Here is a 14,658-nt window from a genome sequence, read left to right on the forward strand (position 1 = left end):
TCTCCCTTACCCCAATGTCTGAAGAGTATTCCTTATGTTTTCTTTTAGAAGTTTTAGCATTTTGGTTTTTAAATAAGATCTTTGGTCCATTTTGAGTTGATTTTTGAACAGGCAAACGATAGGACTCTGGTGGATATTCAGTTTGGTGCACCACCTGCTGAATAGGCTATCTTTTCTTTTTGCAAGTTTCCAACTTTGTGTTGGCATGTGTGGCTAACCATTTCAAGGTTATGAATGCACTGATGATTTTTAGATACCCACAGTACCTGGAAAATATACATCTTAGAGTTGGCCAACCCTCAGTTCCCACTGTATCCTGAATTACACCAATGCCTTGCAGGGGAATAATACATATCTTCAGTTGGTGTGCCCGGCATGTCCAAAGTCTCAGTGCTTAAGAGCGCAGGCTCAAGGCTCCACTCCTCAAGGCAAGTGGCCTTGAGGAAAAGCCGATGTTCCATGGGTTTGCAGTACATTGTTACGGTGAGGACTTGGGGGTGTCATATTGAGCTAGCTCTTAGAGAAGACAAGAAAGTTAAGATACAGCTGCCACACTAAAGGATCATGGAATTACAGAAGGGGGCAAGAGGAGTTAATGTGAAGGGACATGGTGACACAGGAAAGAGATGCTAAGGACCCCAAGGAACAGACCCTGCATGCCAGCAGTGTACAGAATGACAGCAGGGTGGCCAAGGCCTGAGGAGGCAGGTCCACACTTGGAGGACAGTAAGATTAACACAGGTGAGTAGAGCTCAGGGTACTGCTGGCCAGGATGAGGGAGGGGACCTTCAGGACACTGAAGAAGATCCTTGCGGCAGCATCAGTGGTTTGCATGTGGGCTGGGGTTGCGCATCTGCTACATACATGGGGGAAGATCTAGGTCCAGCCTGTGTATGCTCTTTGGTTAGTGGTTCAGTCTCTGAGAGCCCCAAGGGTCCAGGTTGGGACAAAGCATTCTTAATCCTTTGCTGTTTGAATTCAGAAGTTGATCCCAGTCCTGGTAAACTTAACTGGATACAAGAAGGACATTGGCCACAACTAATGCTTCTGCCACTTAGGGCTATTAGTACATCTTAATATTTATCAGATACAAGGCTTCATCCCTATCTGTAAGAAATACATAGTGTGACAGTGACTGTAGAGATAAGTTGACACAGAGGGAAGTATCAGAAAATTGACATGGACAAATAAGAATAAAGTCCAGAAACACAAACCCCTGACGAGACCTTGTTTCTGTTTGCTGTGCATCTATCTTGAACTGGATACACCCATTAAGAGAAATGGAGCCCTCGGTTTCCCCAACTGTGTCATCTCCCCATTTCACCACCCTCTAGGACCTCTAGGAGGATCTGCAGCATCCTCACCAGCCAATACACCCTATTTGGAATGCCAGTGAAGACACAACTAGGTGCCAGGGGGGTTGTCTGACTCATGCGATGCTCACATTAGTCATTGCGAGGAGGTCTGTGAGCTTCGTTTTACAGGAAAGAGCATGGAAGCACAGAGAAATGACTTCCGGAGATCACGCTGCTACCGAGCTGTGATTTTTCAGGGTTTTTCTGGGATCAAGCGCATGTTCTGGTGAACTGCAATTTTCACTTCATACCAGGGGCTGTGGCATTAATTCAGACAGGAAGCCATTTAAGTAGTATCATCTTGAAGGATAGACTAAAGCTTCCCTAGCTTCAGAAGCCCCTTCAACCTAGCCATGTACCCAATCCAGAGACATCTGGGTGGCTCTCCAGAGACCAGGGGCAATCACTGGATTCAAGAATATAGTTGTCCTGATGTTTCTGTACATATATCATATATTGCTAGAGGCAAGTCCTCCACACAGTGTGCAGAGAAAAGGCACCATGAGTACTGAGAAGATGGCTTAGTGGTGCCATGCAAGTGTGAGGACCCAAGTTCAGATCCCCAGAACCCATGTGAACGTCCAGAAGGCATGGTGGCCCACTTGTAATCGCAGCCCTGGAAGATGGAAACAGAGTGTCCCAGTTACTTTTCCATTGCTGTGACAAAACACCATGATCAAGGCAACTTAAATAATTTCATTGCTCTTATAGGTTTCAGAGAGTTAGTCCAGGACAGCAGAGTAAAGCCATAATATCAGGAACAACTGAGAACTCACATGTTGATCCACAATTAGAGGGAGGGAGGGAGGGAGGGAGGGAGGGAGGGAGGGAGGGAGGGAGGAAGAGAGAGAGAGAGAGAGAGAGAGAGAGAGAGAGAGAGAACACCCTGGGAAGAATATGTCCTTTGAAACCTCAAACCTGTCCCCAGTGTCACACCTTCACCACCAAAGCCACACCTTCTAATCCTTCCCAAGCAGTTCCAGCAACTGGAGGCTAAGTATTCAGATATATGAGCCTATGTGGGCCATTCTCATTCAAACCACCAAATATGGAATCCCCAGAACAATCAGTCTAGCCAATAATATTAGCCATGTTAGAGACCCTAGGTTTGATTGAGAGAACTAGTTTCAGCAAATGAGATGGAAGTTATTAAAGCAGCATCAACCTTGGGCCTCCACATGTGCACAACACACACACACTCCACACATACATGGAAATGGAAGAAGAGGGGAAAGCATCATAGCTGAGAGCTATGCAAACACACCTAATTAACTGGGAGAACAATGCTAACACTTGAGGACAACCTACTATAAAGGGCCATCTTCCTTCCAACTGAAATGCCTTCCTGAGTCTCACAGCACATATGGCAAAGGGTCACAAGACTCCTACTTCACCACCAGGAGATCCCCTACCTCATTGCCTCATTTTTAGCTTTAGTCAGCTTGGCTATCTAAATTCATAGCTCGTGGTAAATGAGCATCTGTTAATTAGAAGCGGGGGAGTGAAGACTGACATTGGAGGCAGGAAAGGATTACCACTAACCATGGATGGATAGCCTTTCTTCACAATGATGCAGTGATACCAGTGATAGGTAAGATTCATGATCCTGGTTTTTATATATTATTTAACTTCCTCAACTCCCAATTACATCTTACAAAAGAAGTAAGCTGAGTCTCGGAAAAGACAAACAGTAATTTGCCCAAGGCCTTAGCTACCCTGAGTCTGATGTTTTGTTGTTGCTGTTGCTATTGTTTGCTGTTTTAAGACAGGGTCTCATGTAGCTCAACCTTTCCCTGAACTCCCTATGTAGCTAAGGCTGGCTCTGAACTCCCTAAGTAGCTGAGGCCAGCTTTGAACTTCCTATGTACCTAAGGCTGTTCTTGAACTCCCAATTCTGCCTCCACCTGGGCTTACAGGAAGGTTTCACCAAGCCTGACTCCAGAATCTCTGATGTTAACAAACAACAAAGGCATGGAATGTGGGAGAGTGTGTGTGCCCAGCATGCACGAGGCCCAAAGCCCTTAAACTATCTTTCTCTCCTCGCCTCTCCTCTCCTCTCCTCTCCTCTCTCCTCTCCTCCTCCTCTCCCCTCCTCTCCCCTCCCCTCTCCCCTCCCCTCTCCGATCCCCTCTCTCCTCTCCACCTCCCTGCTACCCTCTCCCATCCCCCTCCCCTCCCCCTCCCCTCTCCTCTCCCCTCCTCCTCTCCCCTCCCTCTCTCCTCCCCTCCCCTCTCCTCCCCTCTCTCTTCTCCTTTCCTCTCCTCCTCCTCTCCTCTCCTCCTCCTCTCCTCTCCCCTCTCCCCTCTCCCTTCTCCCCTCTCCTCTCCTCCTCCTCTCCTCTCCCCTATCCCCTCTTCCCTGTCTCCCCTCCTCTCCTCCCCTCTCCCCTCTCCCCTCTCCTCTCCTCCTCTCCTCTTCTCTTTTCTCTCTCCTCCCACTCCCCCCGGGCATTACGGACCTTCACGGCCCTCTCATCTCTAGTCTTTAAGGATCCCAGCGCAGTGTGTTAAAGGTGACCCATGTTAAGGCTGAGTGAAGGAAAAGCTGGTCAGCAGTCATCAGTGGGGCTGATGACGTTTATTTTGAAGGCGTCTATCTAAAATGGGCTATATTCAACATTTTAAAGCCTTAGAGGCTCAGGAAACAACATGGAAGAGGGAGCAGAAAGAATGACAGCCGGAGGATGAGGAGAAATTATGTAAAATGTTAGCTTTTGGACAAAACATAGCCATTGCTGTAAGGCGCTCTCAGCAGCTGTGGTTACCTCCAAGATCCAGCCCTTCGACATCCCAGCATGAAGTGGGAGAGTCACAGCCACCCTGGTCCTAGAGGTGGGTAATGGCTGCTCCAAAGAGGGGGAGGAGAGAGTCATCTCCTTCATGGGTATAACCAGCTATGAAATCAGGAGAACATGCTGGGAAAAAGAAAGGTTCCAGACGGAAAGGGAGGGGAGTATGATCAAAATCCATTAGAGGCGTGTATGAAATTGTCAAAATAAATTTAGAATTGTGTAAATATTTAAATAGAGAGTTAGAATGAGTGCCATATTTGGAGATGTCCTTATGGCCCTTGGTTTCTGGACTTGGAAGTATGTCAAATGTTCTGCCCGAGTTCTGTGAATGGGCTGGGATGTAGTTCAGTGCGTGGAGTGCTCACCTAGCATACACAAAGCTTCAATCCCCAGCATCAGACCTGGCATAGTAATGCATGCCAGTAATCCCAGCACTGAGGAGATGAAGGAAGGAAGATCCGAAGTTCAAGATCATGTTTACAGACATAGTGAGTTAAGACCAGCCTGAGAGACATGAGACCCTGTCTTAACATAATAATAGTAATGATAGTGACAATAATAATTTTAATTAAAGTAAAAATTTTAAAAAGAGTTGTATGCCCAAGTTTCCCCCCCCCCATGGGTACTTCCTGCCTACCTCTTTTTTTTTTAAAGATTTTATTTATTTATTTTATATATATATGACGTGTACACTGTAGCTGTCTTCAGACACACCAGAAGAGGGCATCAGATCTCATTACAGATGGTTGTGAGCCACCATGTGGTTTCTGGGAATTGAATTCAAGACCTTTGGAAGAGCAGTCAGCACTCTTAACCGCAAAGCCATCTCTCCAGCCCCCTGCCTACCTCTTTATCTCATGTTTCACTTGTGTTATTTTAGCTCCAGGAGCTAAACTCCTTGAAGCAGCAGAAAGTCTTCATTCTGGACCTGTTCAAGACTCGGAACATTGCCACAATAACAGTGATGTCTGTGATGCTGTGGTAAGCAATGAGTGTTCTGGGAACACAGACATGGGACACACAAGTGTGCAACTGATTTTCTCTAGTTCAAAGGGATGTGACAAAGCCTAGGCTTCCCCTACAGCAAATGGAGAACTGTGCAATTCTAAGGTCTTTAGTCATGTCTCAGATTGCTAGATTGTCCCAGCCAAATATGGGACAACTCGTAGGTAACAGTCTGCAGTATGGGGACCCCACCATGGGAGGTGACGGGCTTGAAGCTGCAGATGCCCCCGAGGACCAAAGCAGAAATGTTAAGTCTCCACCTGCTTTCTGGAACTGAACAGTAGAGTTAGTGCAACCTGCCTCCCCAGTAGCAAATGAACACATGATTTTAAGACACAGAAGTAACAATCTGACTTTATTAACTAAAAGTAGTAACAAATCTTGGAAGAGATAAGGAAGGAAAATTAATGACAACCTACCTGTCCCAGAGATAACAATACACATGCATGCATGCACACATGCACTCACAACACCCCCCCCACACACACACACACAGACTGTGTACCAGAACTGGCAGATTGTATTTTAGACCATGGGTTTTGCAATTAGAAAAATATCAGTGTGAAATATCCTGGACCACAGCCTCTGTCAGATGTCTTCCTTCTTAGCTGTCTGAACATACAACTCATGCAGTGTGTTTCAACCAATGGCACTAGGGAGCCAATAATCACCAAGACCCAACCCCATCCATGCTGTTCTTACACCACATGTGAGTGTCACTGAATCTCTGCAGTGATAGAGATTACTTCTTCCTGTCTCGGATTAGTCCTATGCTCCCACCTGGTCTAGTAGATAGAGACCCAGGATGTTTCTGAAAGCCTTCTTCAGGGATGTGTGTTCTTCAATTATGCTCAAATGTCCTCACGGGGCATCTGGACTGTTGACAAGTGGTTTATTGAGAATGGCATTCTTCCACAGCACTTTATGAAAAGACAGAAATGTTTGGGATCTGTGTTGTCTGCCATAGTAGCCACCAGACTCGTGTGACTACTAAGCACATGAAGGATCATTTCAACTGAAAAACTGAATTTATAATCTCGCTTTAATGTATTTCCATTCAAATAGTCCCACATGGCCAGTGCATGCCTAGAGGACATGGGACCTAGACCAACTCATGACCATCACAAAAGTTTAGAGAGTCATGGGCCATCCTTCTATGATTATATCATTGATCTCTTTCAGGATGCTAACCTCGGTGGGTTACTTTGCTCTGTCTCTCAACGTTCCTAATTTACATGGAGATGTCTACCTGAACTGCTTCCTCTCTGGCCTGATTGAAGTTCCAGCTTACTTCACAGCCTGGCTGCTACTGCGAACCCTGCCTCGGAGATACATTATTGCTGGGGTGCTGTTCTGGGGAGGAGGCGTGCTTCTCTTGGTCCAAGTGGTACCTGAAGGTAAAAAGTTAGCCCGAGCTAACAACATCCCAGAAAATCTAGATGCATTAATGGCCTCGAGTCTCAGGATCACTCTCCCATCCTCGCCCTCCCCCATAACACAGCCTTGACATCACCAAATGTTCATCAGCTGAATAGGCAGATGACAGCTGACTGTGACACGTTCTCAACAACTTTCCCAGGAGGGCATAGTGTCTCATTCCTATAATCTCAGCACTTGAGAGCTGGAGGCAGGAGGACCAGTTCAAAGCTAGTCTCAGCTGCAATAGCTAATTTGAGGCCAGCTCAGGCTGCATAAATCACTGTTTAAAACAGAAACAAAAACAGCAAGACAGTGCAAACAGAACGGTTCAAAGTGGGTAGATGTGCTTTTGGCCAAGCCAGAGAACCTGACTTCCATCTTTGGAACCCACACAGAGGATGGAGAAGACTGTCTCCAGCACCTCTTCCTCTTACACACACACTTCCCCCATGTAAATGAATAAGTAAATAAATAAATACATAAGCTGAGCAGTGGTGGCGCACGCCTTTAATCCCAGCACTTGGGAGGCAGAGGCAGGCGGATTTCTGAGTTCGAGGCCAGCCAGGTCTACAGAGTGAGTTCCAAGACAGCCAGGGCTCCACAGAGAAACCCTGTCTCGAAACAAAACAAAATAAAATAAATAAATAAATAAATAAATAAATAAATAAATAAATAAATGTATATATGTAGGGGTAGTGCAGTAAGACTAAACAATGACAAAAAAACTCCAATGCTAAAAATAATGTATTTCCTTTTCTTGGTGTGTCTTAACTTTCTCCTATTGTTAAATGACAAGTTGATACATTATTGATACATTACAATATGCAAATAACAGTTTGGTTTTGTCTTTAATTTTTTAACCTCTGCAGTACTAAGGCTTAAACCCAGGGTCTTGCACTAGCCAAACGCTCTACCGTAGAGCCATATCCCCAGCCCTTTATTTTTATGTAGAGACAAGGCCTTGCTAAGTTACACATCCTGACCTTGAACTCATTATATGCCTAGGCTAGCCTTGAATCTGTAATTCTCCTGCCTCAGCCAATGAAGTATTAACAGCTGGGATTATTAGCATGCATGGGGGTAGGGGAATCACTCAATAATTAAAATGCATGAGGACCAGAGTTCAGATCCCAGAACCCACAGAAATGCTGCTAAGCATGATGGTTCATCTGTAATTCTAGCTTTTCATGACTACACACATGCAAAAGCAGCAAATACATGTGCATACCACACCACATGTGCCCACTAGAGCCCAACTAGAACTATATTTCTTAATAATAAAAACCAGGGCCAGGCAGTGGTGGCACACACCTTTAATCCCAGCACTTGGGAAGCAGAGGCAGGCAGATTTCTGAGTTCGAGGCCAGCCTGGTCTACAGAGTAAGTTCCAGAATAGCCATGGCTGCACAGAGAAATTTTGTCTCGAACAAATAAACGACAAAAAAAAACAAAAACAAAAAAAGGAAGGAAAGAACTGGGCCCCCTATTTATAGTCTAAATTTAACTGTATTTAGCATATAACAACTCACTATGAAACTGTTGTAAAAGCCAGGCAGTGGTGGCGCACGCCTTTAATCCCAGCACTTGGGAGGCAGAGGCAGGCGGATTTCTGAGTTCGAGGCCAGCCTGGTCTACAGAGTGAGTTCCAGGACAGCCGGGGCTACACAGAGAAACCCTGTCTCCAAACGCCCCCCCCCAAAAAAAAAAGAAAAGAAACTGTTGTAACAAATAAAAGCACATGGACAGAGGTCACAGGGTACATTAATAATGCAATAATGAACTAAAAGTAGCTCAGAGTCCGAGGCCACCCATCGCCTTCCATCCTCAACCATCTGGTGATCAGGATTTGAGGACAGTCTTGTCCAGCAGTACATTATGAGGGAACTATCATATGGCAGCAAAAAGGGACAATAAGATAGTTAAGTGTTGATTCTTGAAGCATCCTGTCTGAAATGCACCTCTTTTCCAGATTACAACTTTGTGTCCATTGGCCTGGTGATGCTGGGGAAATTTGGGGTCACCTCTGCCTTCTCCATGTTGTATGTCTTCACTGCGGAGCTCTACCCAACCCTGGTCAGGAACATGGCTGTGGGCATCACCTCCATGGCCTCGAGGGTGGGCAGCATCATTGCCCCCTATTTCGTTTACCTGGGTGAGATGCGTCTTGTTCTGTCCTTTGTTTTAATTTATGTGTATTCCGCACGTGGGTTTATGTGCATTGTGTGTATGAACAAGGGCCTTCCTTGGCCAGTCCCTTCATAGGAGGAGTTGGTTTGGGTCTTGTGCTGCTCACACTGCAGCTGAATCACTCTCCATAGTCTGGCTGCTCTGTTTTACAGCCCCATTGCAGGCACATTGCATCGTAAAGCCCTCACTGGTTTCTTTTCCTGATGATTCCCAGTGACCCCTTAGACTATAGTAGTAAAGTAATAGCAAGGGTCTTCCTGCTGTGTCTCTGTTGGATTCCCTTCCCCCCTCGTTAGATTTAACAAAATTTTTATTTTATGTGTATGACGGTTTTATCTAAGTGTAAGTGTAGCACTTTTGTACCTGGTGTCCAGGGAGAGTGTCTGATCTCCAGGAATTGGAGTGAAGGAAAGAACGAGCCACCATATGCATACTGTAAATGGAACTTGGACCCTTTGTGAGAGCAACAAGAGGTCTTAACTGTTGAGCCATCTCTCCAGGACTGAACTCTTCTATGATAACCTCAGGACAATCAGGAAGCAGGCAAAGGGATGGAAAGAGCAGAGGTTCTAACTAGCGGACATGAGTTAGGATTCTTTATTTTTGGTGGAGCCAGACTTTGGAAGGGGTGTGAGAATAGAGGCTGACAGACACATGGTATGAGGAATGGGGCTCAGGGGGTGCTGTCAAGCCCCCCCCACAGTGATTCAGTGGCATATATGAGTCCTTTATAGTGTAAGGAGTTAGCCTTCTGTATACATTTTATAAATATTTTTCTAGGTAATCACTTACACTTTATGATTTTATTTTTTGCAAGGCAAGAATTTTTAGTTACTGTATAATCAAATATATCAGGCTGGAATAATATGCAAAGGAGTTTTTTGTGGGATGTTGTTCAGTGTTCTGAGCCTAGCCTTTATTAGGACTTGACTGGCATAAACACATCTCCTTATTTTTCTTGCTCACATGTTGGGTACATACCAGTCCAAACACACACATACACACACACCCCACAGATAAATTCTCAGAAAGGGTACACTATAAATCCACACCGTGAAAGAAACATATTTTTCTAGCTTTAACACATCCTGCACAGTTGCTCCTAGTACAGAAGCCCTGAGCAAACTGTGAAGCCATTTTTCCTTACACTTCTCAACTATGTTTAGACGATCCAGTGCTGGGCCACTGGTTCACAAGAAGCAGAGCTTAAGACAGAGTGTTTAGTATAAGAAGCTATCCCTGTTAGCAACACAAGGCCATCAAAAACATCACATAACATAAATACTGCCTGAAGAGCAGTATTTATCTTAACTGCCAAGCAAACACACAAACAAACAAACAAAAACCCTACACACATGGGTGTTTGTTTTTCCATTTTCCCTGTGGGCAAGGGAGCAGATGAGGGGTTTTATCCTCCTATCTCAGTAGCCTCATACAAAGAAGCAGAAAGGCTAGATGTGTGGCTCAGTCAGTACAGTCTTTGCCTACCAAGAAGCACAAAGTCCTGGGTTTGATCCCAGCAGTGCTTCAACCACGGATGGAGTCACAGAGGTGAAAGTAAGAGAATCGGATGTTCAAAGTCATCCTCTGCTACTTCTTTGCACCCATCCCAAGTCACCTCCATCCTAAAGAAGCTTTGATAGTGAAGACGTCTATCTAAGGAGCATGTTATGTACGGCTGGACCCTAGAACCGAACAGCATGCTAATGTACAACCAGAGCTAGAGCATTGTAGAAGTCTGGGGAACCCACTGGAACAACCTAGGGTATTTTGCTGACTTTCCTTCTTCTGAAATGTTTGGATTAAATCTGCTGTCATAGCTTGTCTGCACCTTCATAAAACTTCTCCCAGGACCATGCCGCATCTAATTGATGTTCTCGTGTCTGGCGCTTTACAGGTGCCTATAATAAACTCCTACCGTACATCCTCATGGGCAGTCTGACTGTCCTCATTGGAATCGTCACGCTTTTTTTCCCTGAAAGTTTTGGAGTGACACTACCAGAGAACTTGGAGCAGATGCAGAAAGTGAGAGGGTAAGTAGCAAAATGATTGGAAGAAAATAAGAACGTTTGGAAGAATAAACACGGGGGATAGCCAACATGATATGAAAGGGAAGAGCGTTGCGTGGAGATGGGGGAGGGCGCTGGAGAATACGGCTGAGCAGTGTTAGTTAGGAGCGCCACAGTCTCAGGGGAAGAACAGAAAGCAGTGGAGCAAGACAGAGCTGAGGATGAAGCCCAAGAAAAGAAGAGATTTCAGAATATGATTTTAAAAAACAAGACACACACAAAAAATGTATCAACTTAAAATCCATTGGAAAGAGCAGAGCACACACCTGTAGCCCAAGCTACAAGACAGGGTAAGGTAGGAGGGACACATGAGTATAGAAATTCACACAAATCCAGGAGTTTAAGATCACCAGCCTGAGTCACACAATGAACCCTCAATGTCACCATCCATCCATGCATGCATACATGCATGCATACATGCATACACACACACATACATATACATACATACATACATACATACACACACATATAAAAATAACCAATGGGAGAACTCAGTAAAAAGCTCTTGGAACATTCAGCTAGATATTTTTGAATAAAGAAAAAATAGAATCCTTCCAAAAACAACAAGGTAAATTCTAGAAAGAAAAAGTAAATTCTAGAAAGAAAAACACAAAATCATGAATCTACAAGAAAAATATTTTTTAATGTGAACTGAGCAAGGAAAGGGATACAATAAGACCAAAAGTTCAAGGTCATCCTACATAGTGAGAACCAGTTCCAAACAAACCAACCAACAAGCAAAAGCACAGTAACAAAACCAAAGTCAAATGTCAACAAGCCAGGGGAAACATCTGCAGCGCAAACATAGGCGTGGGCTGATACGCCAAATTCCTGCAATCTGTGGGGAAAGGGAATCTCTAGCAAAGGAAAGGAAAGTTTACTTAAAGGGGATTAAAAAGTAAGTATGCAACACAGGCATGTAAAACAAACTACTCACCCATTTGTAAATACGGGAACCCGTGAGGTGCTCAGCGGGTAAGGACACTTACTTCCAAGTCTGAACACATGGGCTCCATTCCTTGAACCCCCAGGATGGAAGGAGAGAACGATCTCCTCAAGCTGTCCTCTGTTTTAAATACTTTTCTGTTGCTGCGATTAAATGTCATGGCCAAGAGCAGCTTACACAGAGTTTATTTAATGCGACGGCTCCTGAGCATCCATGTACGATCCAGTATTTCTTCTATAATCCCAGCATCAGAAAAGCAATGGCAGGCTGACCCTGGGACTTGCTACCCAGCCAATCTGATCAAATCAGTGAGCTCCAGTTCAGAGAGAAACACTGCCTCAAAAACTAAGCTGAAGAGCAATGACAAATAACACCCAGCATGTACCTACAGACACATTCATGCACACATGCACACACACACACACACACACACACACACACACACGCACGCACGCACATATGCACACAAATTTATCCAGATTGTCTCTGGGGGACTATGGAATTCATATGTTTTTCCCTTTCTGAGACCTTGTGGGTGTCCTATGGTCTGGTTCAATTCTGACACTACAATTAGCATCAGACCCCACAGGCCCACTCCCATACCTTCCAGTCACAAGTCACTCTCACTCACCTAGCTACAAAGTCTGGGGTCCCCACAGCTCCCATTCAGGTGTTCAGTCATTTGCTAGAAAGCCTCCCAGACCCTAGGAAAACACTTCCTTGCTCTCAGCACTGCCTTAGGGAGGATATGGACAGGTGTGTGCTGGAAGGACCCTGAGTGTGCGGCATCTGCTCCTGGGGGTTGGGGTGTACTACTCTCCTGACAGTGAGATGTCAGTGAGTCAAAAGATTCAAACCACAGTGTTTGCAGATTCTCCATCCTGTGGGCTTAATTGGTCCTTAACTCTATCCTCATCCTGTTCCTTGCAGAAGTTGGGAGAGCAGAGCCAAAAAGCTCTGTGCTCCTAGATCTTCCTTCTGGCAACCAGTCCCCATGCTTGAGCTAGCTAAGAGCCACCTCAGAGAACCAAAATCAACATGTTGCCCTCTATCACCCAGGAAACCACAAGAGAATTAGGAGCTCTGTACCAGGACTCAGAGGCAAAGACCAAACATCCTTCTATGACAGCCCAGTCTGACAGGTTTAAAAGCTCAGTGGCATGACAGAGAAACTGAGATTCTGAGCTGCACTGGCTTGGCTTCAAATTTCAAATTTATATCATAAAGTTGGGGAAATTACTAAGTTTCATCAACCCTCAGTTTTCCCATTTATTAAATAGGAATCTTTCACATGGCTGTCTGGGGGTTCTGTTAGATAAAGTGTTAGCTGCGGCTGGCCATAATAAAGCTAAGTCTGTGTGTGTAGATATTGATCTGTCACAGAATTTTACAGGTGCTTGTATCTGACAAGAATTCTTTTAATCACTGAGTTGTGGTGGCACAAACCTTTAATCCCAGCAATTAGGAGGCAGAGGCAAGCAAATCTCTGATTTCCAGGCCAACCTGGTCTACAGAATGAGTTCCAGGACAACGAAGGCTACACAGAGAATCCCTGTCTTGAAAAACAAAAAACAACAACAGCAACAACAAAAGAGTCTATGTAATCATTAAAATTCTTCTCTATTGCCTCATATGGTCATGACCTTCCTGCTATCCCTCCCTCTAGTCTTTCTTCAGGGAAACTGAAGAGCTTAAATTCAAGCTTTGTGTTTAATCAAGAGAGTAGCTTGATTAGTCTCATGAAATCATAAAACACAAGGTCTGCACCCATGAGATTAATTAGAATTCACATGTTTTTCATTGGTTGAGTGGGGATGTGTTTTCGGATGTCAGTTTGGTGTCTGAGGGAGGGGAGTTCCAACTGCTTAATTTTCTTCAGCAGTTGTTTTATTTTCAGGTTCAGATGTGGGAAAAAATCTACAGTCTCGATGGACAGAGAAGAAAACCCCAAGGTTCTAGTAACTGCATTCTAACAAGGTTTCCAAGGCACTTGGCAAACTGAAAAACAGATGTGTAAATGAGCAGGGTGTAATGGAGCAAGCCTGAACCCAGCACTCTTGGGGAGGAGATGGGAGATCGAGAGTTCAAGGTCCTCCTTGGCTACATCAGGAGTGTAAGACCAGCCAGCTTCCACAAGCAACCCTGTCTCAACAAAACAAAACAAAGCAAAAGCCCTTCTGCTGAAAGGGGCTGATAGAAACAATGAGCACTAAACTGGACTCGTGGAGAAGTACACAATATCTCCTGAATTCTGGGCCATTCTTCCAGATGGTCCTGTTTTTAAGAACAAACATTTCTAAAGTCTTGACTACTAACTATTCAATGAAATAGATTTGTAAGATTTTTTTGAAAATGTGTTAGTTAAGGACTGGCAAAATCCGTATGAAGACTAACACATCTCCAAAAGTATAAATGCTATCCAAATAAAAGTCACATTATCACAACTATTAGATGGTAACAGTGCTTGTGTGTGTATGTGTGCATGTGGTGTGTGTGTGTGTGTGTGTGTAAATGTAGAGATGATCCAGCACATTCAAACTGAGAGTAGTTTTTTAGTTGAACTCACATGGGTCTGTAGCCAAATGATCATCTGGACTACAGGTCCTGAGTCTTTGATGGGTAGTTGCCACCCTGTGCTAGAGTCAGAGGGTCACATCAAGTAGATGCGCTGTTAGTCCACTGATGATCTGCAGACCCTGCTGAACACAGTGTCGTCACACTGTGTCACATGATCATAACACCAACAGGCAAAGAACTCTTTCCAGATCTGGGGAGATGGCTCAGTTAGCAAGGTGATGACGGAGAATAAGGATGTGATATCAAAAACCTAAGGAGGCTGAATATATAGCCTTTATTAAATATAATCATAACTATTATTTTGA

General features: G+C 44.6%; 1 protein-coding gene across 3 annotated transcripts in view; it reads left to right on the plus strand.

The window, feature by feature from the left end:
• Slc22a4 (solute carrier family 22 member 4) overlaps positions 1 to 14,234 on the plus strand; it is a 51,512-nt gene extending 37,278 nt beyond the window's left edge. Inside the window, exons 5-9 of one of the 3 annotated variants that reach the window (XM_028775942.1) lie at positions 5,028 to 5,128; positions 6,335 to 6,549; positions 8,541 to 8,723; positions 10,656 to 10,791; positions 13,674 to 14,234. In XM_028775942.1, coding sequence (XP_028631775.1) covers positions 5,028 to 5,128; positions 6,335 to 6,549; positions 8,541 to 8,723; positions 10,656 to 10,791; positions 13,674 to 13,749 — 711 coding nt within the window. In that variant the 3' untranslated portion in view covers positions 13,750 to 14,234. The remainder of the gene's footprint in view (positions 1 to 5,027; positions 5,129 to 6,334; positions 6,550 to 8,540; positions 8,724 to 10,655; positions 10,792 to 13,673) is intronic. The other 2 variants (XM_028775940.1, XM_028775941.1) reach the window with 2 other exon arrangements.
• The last annotated feature ends 424 nt before the right edge of the window (positions 14,235 to 14,658 follow it).

The sequence above is a fragment of the Grammomys surdaster genome, unplaced genomic scaffold (assembly GCF_004785775.1).
Source record: "Grammomys surdaster isolate TR1022 unplaced genomic scaffold, NIH_TR_1.0 262, whole genome shotgun sequence".
NCBI lineage: Eukaryota > Metazoa > Chordata > Mammalia > Rodentia > Muridae > Grammomys > Grammomys surdaster.